Below are 8,863 nucleotides of genomic sequence, written 5' to 3'. Positions count from 1 at the left end.
TCCATAGAAAATAAAATAAACAGCCGGGCACAGTGGCTCCTGCCTGTAATCCCAGCACTTCGGGAGTCCGAAGTGGGGTGGACTGCTTGAGGCCAGGAGTTCGAGACCAGCCTGGCCAACATGGGAAAATCCCATTTCTACTAAAAATGCAAAAATTAGCTGGGCATGGTGACCCACACCTGTAATCCCAGCTACTCAAAAAAAATAATAATAATAATAGAAAATAAAATTTTTAAAAAGATTTCCAGAATGAAATAATTACAGAATACAATAGAGAAGAGAGGAGAGACAATAAATTAAAGGACGGAAAGGAGAAAGGAGGCAGGAAAGGAAGGTAAGATAGAAATTTATCTGCACTGGCTAGGCAGGGTGGCTCACACCTGTAATCCCAGCACTTTGGAAGGCCAAGACAGGCAGATCACTTGAAATCGAGAGTTCAGACCATCCTGGAGAACACAGCGAGACCCTATCTACAAAAAATGCAAATACTGGCCAGACATGGTGGCACGCCTGTGGTCCCAGATACTCGGGAGGCTGAGGTAGAAGGATCGCTTGAGTCCAGGAGGTTAAGTTGCAGTAAGCCACGATCACATCGCCATTGCACTCCAGCCTGAGCAACAGGGCAAGACACTATCTTAACAACAACAACGAAAAAAAAAAAAATGAGGCCAGGCGTGGTGGCTCAGCCTGTAATCCCAGCACTTTGCGGGGCGAGTCGGGCGGATCACCTGAGCTCAGGAGTTCGAGACCAGCCTGGCCAACATGGCGGAACCCCGTCCCTACTAAAAATACAAAAATTAGCTGCACGTGGTGGCGCGTGCCTGTAATCTGTAATCCCAGCTACTTGGGAGGCTGAGGCATGCGAATCGCTTGAACCTGGGAGGCGGAGGTTACAGTGAGCAGAGATGGCCCCACTGCACACCCGCCTGGGCGACAGAGTGAGACTCCGTCTCAAAAATAAAAAAAAGAAAGAGAAAAAGAAAAGAAAGCAAAAGAATGAAAAAGAAAAGTCCGAAACCTCCTGCTCCACTGTCCGCTGGATGGGCGCGTTAGAAAAGGAGAGGTCAGCTACCCTCGCACAGCTACCGCCCCGGGTCCCTTTAAGGGAGAGTTCCGGAGGGGCGGGTCCTGCCTTTAACTCCGTCCGCGGCTAAGGAGACGCACGGCCTATGAGAGGGGCGGTGTGGGGCGGAGCCAATGCGTACGGCGTGACGCCATCCCGCTGCGACCGGCGCTAGCCGGAGCAGGTGGCTGCATAGTAGGGGCTGAGGTGAGCTGGGGCTCCGGGGTGTTGCTGCTGGGGGAGGAGTTGCTGGGGACCCGAGGCACCCTCGCGTGAGAGCCCTGAGAGGGAATGGCGTCGTCTGACCTCCGGGTTGTCCGGGGCGAAGGGACGAGTCACCCCAACCTTTCCGAAGCCCAGTGGAATGGACTCATTATGAACTGATCCGAAAAGCAGCCCAAGTCATCCGTCGCTGGGGCGGGGAGAGGGACACCGCGGCGGCTCCTCCGAGTGCTACCCGGGCAGTGAGCCTGTCGGGAGAGGAGGCCCAGCGGGGTGGAGAGAGATAAGGGACCAGTAACGGCCAGCGGTTATCCGTGGTATTGAGCGTTCTGTGGGTCAAATTCTCAAAGCACTCCTGTGAAATAGGCCCGCCCATTTTGCAAAAGGGGAACGTGAGGCTTCGCGAAGTTACCGCTTTGTAAGCGCTATAAAGACGAGAGGTTGGGTAGTGGGGAACGTGTAAGCATCTCTAAAATGGTGATTCAAGCCGGGCGCGGTGGCTCACGCCTCTTAATCCCAGCACTTTGGGAGGCTGAGGCGGGCGGATCACCTGAGGTCAGGAGTTCGAGACCAGTCTGGCCAACATGGCGAGACCTGGTCTTTACTAAAAATACAAAAATTAGCAGGGCGTGGTGGCGCAGGCCTGTAGTCCCGGCTACTCGGGAGGCTGAGGGAGGAGAATCCCTTGAACCCGGAAGGCGGAGGTTGCAGTGAGCCGAGATCGGGCTACTTCACTCCATCCTGGGCGAAAGAACTAAACTCTATCTCAATAAAAATAAATAATAAAATGGAGATTCAAGAACGCTAAGAAAAAAGCTGTTTCTGGGTGGAGGGGGGAACAAAAAAAAAGAAAAAAACTGTTTCTGGACTAACTTGGACAGTTCTTGTGACAAAATTCATTTGGCATCATAACCACCAGAATATGAGACTTTGGAATTTGCTTTTCAGGTGATCAAAGCCACAGTAATGTCTGTAGTTCGTTCATCCGTCCATGCCAAATGGATTGTGGGGAAGGTAATTGGGACAAAAATGCAGAAGACTGCTAAAGTGAGAGTGACCAGGCTTGTTCTGGATCCCTATTTATTAAAGGTGAGAAACATTCTTGTTTCCGGGTGGCTTTGGTAAATCACCAACATGTCCTTGGTCCTGAGCAAAAAAACATTTCTCTCTCACTAAAGATGTCTTGTCTCTCATCTGCGTTGAGCTAGGCATTCTGCTGGTCTGTGGGTATAACATGGTTCACACATTCCAAGAAAACAGAGTTAATGTCATCCCACTCTAACTGTTGTAGTCATTCTGTGTGCAAAGTACTGGCCGGATGAGGTGACTCACACCTGTAATCCCAGCACTTTGGGAGGCGGAGGCAGGTGGATCACCTGAGATCACGAGTTCGAGACCAGCCTGGCCAACATGGTGAAACCCCATCTCTACTAAAAATACAAAAATTAGTTGGGCATGGTGGAGCACACCTGTAATCCCAGCTACTCTGGAGGCTTAGGCAGGAGAATCGCTTGAACCCAGGAGGCCGAGGTTGCAGTGAGCCATGATTGTACCATTGCACTCCATCCTGGACAAGAGTGAAACTCCGCCTTAAAAAAAAAAAAAAAAAAGTACTGTGGGAGCAGAGAACAGAGCATCTCATTCTCCTATGAGTGCTGTAGGAAAGCAACCTTGATTAAGGGACATTTTAGCTGAATCTCAAAAAGGATTTTATCCAGCTGGGCAGTGGCTCACACTTGTAATCTCAGCACTTTGGGAGGCTAAGGCAGGCAGATCACCTGAGGTGAGGAGTTCGAGACCAGCCTGGCAGCCTGTCCAACATGGCAAAACCCTGTCTCTACTAAAAATATAAAAAATAGTCTGACATGGTGCCAGGTGCCTGTAATCCCAGCTACTCAGGAGGCCAAGGCAGGAGAATTACTTGAACTTGGGAGGCAGAGGTTGCAGTGTGCTGAGATCACGCTATTGCACTCCAGCCTGGGTGACAAGAGTGAAACTCCATCTCAAAAAAAAAAAAGATTTCATCCAAAGGACTCGGTGGGGGGAAGTCATTTCAGCTATGATGAGTGGTTTGTGGAAGTTCATTTAGCCATGATAGGGCATGACATTCTACGGGAACATAGTGGTTTGGCAACATTGAGCCTAGAGCTTGGCATTTAGTAGGCATTCTTAAATGAATGACAAGGACAGTTGGGCTAGAATATGAAGGGTCTTTTGTGTTTTAGATTTCATCCTTATTATTTTCTTGAGACGGGGTCTTGCTCTGTCACCCAGGCTGGAGTTCAGTGGTGCCATCTCAGCTCACTGCAACTTCCTGGTTCAACCAATTCTTATGCATCAGCTTCCTGAGTAGCTAGATTTCATCCTTTAAGCCAGCAGTCCTCAACCTTTTTGGCACCAGGGACCAGTTTCATGGAAGACAGTTTTTCCACAGAGGCAGGGTGGGGGGAGGATGAAACTGTTCCACCTCAGATCATCAGGAGTTAGATTCTCATAAGGAGCGCACAACCTAGACTCCTCCCATGCACAGTTCACAATAGGGTTTGTGCTCCTATGGGAATGTAATGCCACTGCTGATCTGACAGGAGGCGGCGCGCAGGTGGTAATACTCATGGTGGCTCAACGCCGCTTACCTCCTGCTGTGCGGCCCTGTTCCTCACAGGCCACTGAATGGTATCAGTCTGCTGTCCTGGGGGTTGGGGATCCCTGCTTGAACCCAAAGAAAGACAGGCTTGGAAACACGGGTAGGGATGAAGACTGGAGGAAAGGGAATGGGCAGAGAGGCTGCTGCAAAAGTCTAGGATGGAAATAAGGACCTGAACTAAAGTTGATGTAGTGGGGATGGAGTGGAAAAAATATTTCAGGAAGAAAGGACAGAGTCATTGATTTGTTTGCTGTGCCAGGGGGCGAATAGGTGCTGAGGATGGTTTCACATCCAAAGTTCGGCACACAGGTGGGTAGAAATGCTGTTCATTATCAAGGATTAGAAACACAGGAGTAAGCTGAAGAATGACTGCATGATCCTTGACCTTTGAGAGACCTTAGTTTGAATACTGACTCTTGTTTACCAGCTACACACATTGCTTAACCTCCCTGAACTTGTTTTCCTCGTATTTAAAATGGGAATACCTGCTGCAGCAGGGTTGTTATAAAGAATAGGTGATTCTAGGCTGGGCGCAGTGGCTCACGCCTGTAATCCCAGCACTTCGGGAGGCTGAGGCAGGTGGATCACCTGAGGTCAGGAGTTAGGGACCAGCCTGGCCAACATGGTGAAACCCCATCTCTACTAAAAAATAAAAATAAAAAAATTAGCTGGGCATGGTGGCAGGCACCTGTAATTCTAGCTACGTGGGAGGCTGAGGCAGGAGAATCTCATGAACCTGGGAGGCGGAGGTTGCAGTGAGCCGAGATCGTGCCATTGCACTCCAGTCTGGGCAACAGGAGCAAAACTCTGTCAATGAATCAGTCGATCAGTATAATAGGTGATTCTAGTTACCATTTGTAGTTTATTTGCAGTACTTTGAGCTAAGCATAGAGCTAAGTGCTTGATGTATATTATAACATTGAATTGTCTTGATAACTTTAGAGGTGCAGGTATTAGAGCCTCATTTTATTGTGGAAAACGCTGAGCTTGGAGTGGTTAAGTGACTCACAGCTAGTGGTGAGGGTAGCATGCTTATAGGCTAGAGGGAAGGCTCCAGTGGGAAGGAAGAATATAAACAATATAGGAAGAGATGGTAACTGATAGAGCAAGGGTACTGAAGGGAATGACCTGGAGTGCTTAGTGAGAAGATCAACTCTGGAAATGTCATCCTGTTTTCCAAAAATTAAACAGCTAATTTTGTGGGATTTGTTTTTGACACAGGATAACTGTCACCCAGGCTGGAGTACAGTGGCATGATTCTAGCTCACTGCATCCTCAAACTCCTGGGCTCAAGCAGTCCTCCTGTCAGCCTCCTAGGAGGCCGGTGCTAGAGGCATGTCACCATGCCTGGCAGTTTTTTTTTTTTTAGGTAGAGAACGGGTGTCACTGTATCACTCAGGCTCTAATTTTTGTACTAGAAGACTCCTTAAGTATCTTATCTTTCCTAAGTCCTGGCTTGTTTTCCATGCATTACTTTTTCATATTACATATTGCATTACCAGGTCACAGATGGGAACTACTGATTTGTTTCTCTCCCTCTCTCAACAGTATTTTAATAAGCGGAAAACCTACTTTGCTCACGATGCCCTTCAGCAGTGCACAGTTGGGGATATTGTGCTTCTCAGAGCTTTACCTGTTCCACGAGCAAAGCATGTGAAACATGAACTGGCCGAGATCGTTTTCAAAGTTGGAAAAGTCATAGATCCAGTGACAGGAAAGCCCTGTGCAGGAACTACCTACCTGGAGAGTCCGTTGAGTTCGGAAACCACCCAGCTAAGCAAAAATCTGGAAGAACTCAGTATCTCTTCAGCACAGTGAAGGGGGAGTGGAAGAAGGAGCTAAAGGGGAAAATTGACATGTTTATGTTATGGAAAAAGAAATTTTTCTAAGTTTCATCACAAACTGTGTCCAATTTCTCTGTGGTGTTCGTGAAATAGCTAAAAGCAAATGAAGTAAAGGGCATATTGTGGTTTTTCATAAAAGTTTATGGTTATGTGTCAAATTTTCATTTCAGTGAACATACTTCCACGTTACACTAAGTGTGCCTACCAGTCTATTGCATTTTGTGAGCTCACTGTTTCAGAAGGTTTTGTTTTTGTTTTTTGAGACAGGGTCTCGCTTTGTTGCCCAGTCTGGAGTACAGTAGTATAATCTTGGCTCACTGCAGCCTCGACCTCCCTGGCTCCAGCATCTTTCTACCCCAGCCTTCTGAGTAGCTGGGAACACAGGAGCATGCCATTACACCTGGCTGATTTTTTGTAAATTTTGTAGAGACAAGGTCTCCCTGTGTTGCCCAGGCTGGTCTTGGAGCCCTGGGAGCGATCTGCCCATCTTGGCCTACAAAAGTGCTGGGATTACAGGCCTGAGCCAGTGTGCCCAGCCGGTTTCCTTATTTTCATTCAAAGGAATTTTGAATTTATCTTAGAACCTTTATTTTGAAGGAAGGAAGGAAGAAAGTTTGTTTGAGATGGAGTTTCGCTGTTGTTGCCCAGGCTGCAGTGCAATGGCATGATCTTGGCCCACCACAATCTCCGCCTCCCAGGTTCAAGTAATTCTGGGATTACAGGCACGTGCTGGGATTACAGGCATATGCCACCATGCCTGGCTAATTTTGTATTTTTGGTAGAGACGGGGTTTCTCCATGTTGGTCAGGCGGGTCTTGAATTCCCAACCTCAGGTGATCCACCTGCCTTGGGCCTCAAAGTGCTAGGACTACAGGCATGAGCCACTACACCCGGCCAGAAGAAAGCCTCTTAATATAAACAGATAAGACCACATTAAGTGAATATTGTTGATCCTATGTAGGCAAAATAAATATTTTTCTGATTTCACCAGTTCCAAAGAGAAATAACATGCTTATGGTCAGAATTCTTTCAATCAAGCTGTGTTAGTAAGAATGTTGATGTGTGGAAAATAAAATTTTATAATTCTGTGTCACTTTTCTTATATCCTAGACTAGATTAAATAGGTATAAATTCCTAAAATCTGACACATTAAGTTGTAGGACTTCTCCCACATGCATTTGAAGAGATGAAGAGTGAGTTTTGTTGCTATTCATTAATACACCACGATAACTTACATTTTGACTTAAGGAAGCATTGGGCAGTATATTTCTTTTTTTCTTTTTCTTTTTTTTTTTTTTTGAGGTGGAGTCTCTGTTGCCCAGGCTGGAGTGCAGTGGCACAATCTTGGCTCACTGCAACCTCCGCCTCCTGGGTTCAAGCAATTCTGCCTCAGCCTTCTCAAGTAGCTGGGACTACAGGAGTGCACCGCCATGCCCAGCTAATTTTTTTTTTTATTTTTAGTAGAAACGAGGTTTCACCATGTTGGCCAGGCTGGTCTCGAACTCTTGACCTCAGGTGATCTGCCCAACTCAGCCTCCCAAAGTGCTGGGATTACAGGCATGAGCCGCTGCGACCGGCCAAAAGGGGAATATTTAAATCTTAGCTGATACATGTTTGTTTTGAGATGGAGTCTTCGCTCTGTTGCCCAGGCTAGAGCACAATGGCATGATCTCAGCTCACTGCAACCTCTGCCTCCCAGGTTCAAGCGCTACTCCTGCCTTTGCCTCCTGGGTTCAAGCGCTTCTCCTGCCTCAGCCTCCCAAGTAGCTGGGATTACAGCCACCTGCCACCATGCCCAGCTCATTTTGTATTTTTAGTAGAGATGGGGTTACAGCATGTTGGACAGGCTGGTCTTAAACTCCTGACCTCAAGTGATCCGTCTGTCTCAACCTGCCAAAGTGCTGGGATTACAGGCGTGATAAACTCCTGACCTCAGGTGATCGTCCGCCTCGGCCTGCCAAAGTGCTGGGATTACAGGCGTGAGCCACCGTGCCCAGTCTTGATACATGTATTGTGTCAGCACAGGGTTTCCAGGATGATCACAGGCCTTGCCCGCCTCAGGGATCAATCTAGCTGGGGAAGTATGCACAGGTGCCTCCATGGCAAACAGGATATGGGTGAGGGTGAATTGAAGGTCACTTCCCAGGAGAGATGAGTTGGTGCTAGAAGTAAGCGTTGAAGCAAGAGTCTGCAGGACAGAGATGATCGGGTGGAAAGGACATTTGAGGCAGAGGAAAGGGAATGTAAAATCCACAAAGTCAATGAAAGTATAACCAGGGCTTCTGGAAGCAGATAATTGCTACGACATTTTCAGCAGTGGTGGAACTCAGAAATAGGTGAAAGTAACTGTAAGTAATAGTGGTTGAACGTTTTAAAGAGTGATAAAATTGCATTTGCATTTTAATAAAAGTGCATGATTGTAGAGAACGGACAGGAAGGGGACATGTTAGAGATGGGGAGACTGCAGTTCAAAGACTGGTCCTAAGACCCAAACTGAGTTGTGCAGGGAAGGACTGAATAACAGCAGTGAGGGATTGAATAACAAGTTCCAAGGTAGAACTGGTGCCAGGGTAGGTGAGTGAAAAAGGGAAGCATCTTAGACTGTCCAGATCTCCAGCAGGTGGGGCTGTGGGACTGCTTAGCCTGGAAGGGTACAGGAAAGTATCGGGTATCTCCCACAAAAAAAAAATGAGTTCGGCTGGGTGCTGCGGCTCATGCCTGTAGTCCCAGCACTTGGGGAGGCCGAGGCGAGCGGGTCATAAGGGCAGGAGTTCGAGACCAGCCTGATCAACATGGTGAAATCCCATCTCGACTAAAAATACAAAAATTAGCTAGGCATGGTGGTGGGCGCCTGTAATCCCAGCTACTCTGGAGGCTGAGGCAGGAGAATCACTTGAACCTGGGAGGTGGAGGTTGCAGTGAGCATTGCACTCCAGCCTGGGCAACAAGAGTGAGATTCCATCTCAAAAAAAAAAACAACAACAGATGTCTACAGTATCTGGATTTTTTAAGAGGAAAAAAAATTTGTTATTTCTACCATTAATTTTTTTTAACCTTAGGCCTAAAGATACTTATGGCTGAGTATATCAA

The 8,863-nt window shown here is 47.4% G+C and overlaps 2 protein-coding genes across 3 annotated transcripts in view; both read left to right on the top strand.

Annotated features, from left to right (window-relative positions):
• Positions 1-1,166: 1,166 nt before the first annotated feature.
• Positions 1,167-5,906, top strand: MRPS17 (mitochondrial ribosomal protein S17). 2 transcript variants are annotated; one of them, XM_011968760.1, is made up of 3 exons: positions 1,167-1,270; positions 2,234-2,374; positions 5,478-5,906. In XM_011968760.1, exons 2-3 carry the CDS (start codon positions 2,252-2,254, stop codon positions 5,745-5,747), a joined length of 393 nt encoding a protein of 130 aa, XP_011824150.1. In that variant the 5' UTR covers positions 1,167-1,270; positions 2,234-2,251; the 3' UTR covers positions 5,748-5,906. The 2 variants fall into 2 exon arrangements, with proteins under 2 accessions (XP_011824150.1, XP_011824151.1); XM_011968761.1 differs by lacking the exon at positions 1,167-1,270 and adding an exon at positions 1,286-1,602.
• Positions 5,907-6,090: 184 nt separating this feature from the next.
• Positions 6,091-8,863, top strand: part of GBAS (glioblastoma amplified sequence) — a 54,212-nt gene continuing 51,439 nt past the window's right edge. Inside the window, exon 1 of the mRNA XM_011968762.1 lies at positions 6,091-6,116. The gene's annotated coding sequence lies outside the window, so the exon portion shown is untranslated. The remainder of the gene's footprint in view (positions 6,117-8,863) is intronic.

Source organism: Mandrillus leucophaeus, unplaced genomic scaffold (genome assembly GCF_000951045.1).
Source record: "Mandrillus leucophaeus isolate KB7577 unplaced genomic scaffold, Mleu.le_1.0 Scaffold859, whole genome shotgun sequence".
In the NCBI taxonomy this organism is placed as follows: Eukaryota; Metazoa; Chordata; class Mammalia; order Primates; family Cercopithecidae; genus Mandrillus; species Mandrillus leucophaeus.
This window is presented reverse-complemented; position numbering and strand designations above follow the sequence as displayed.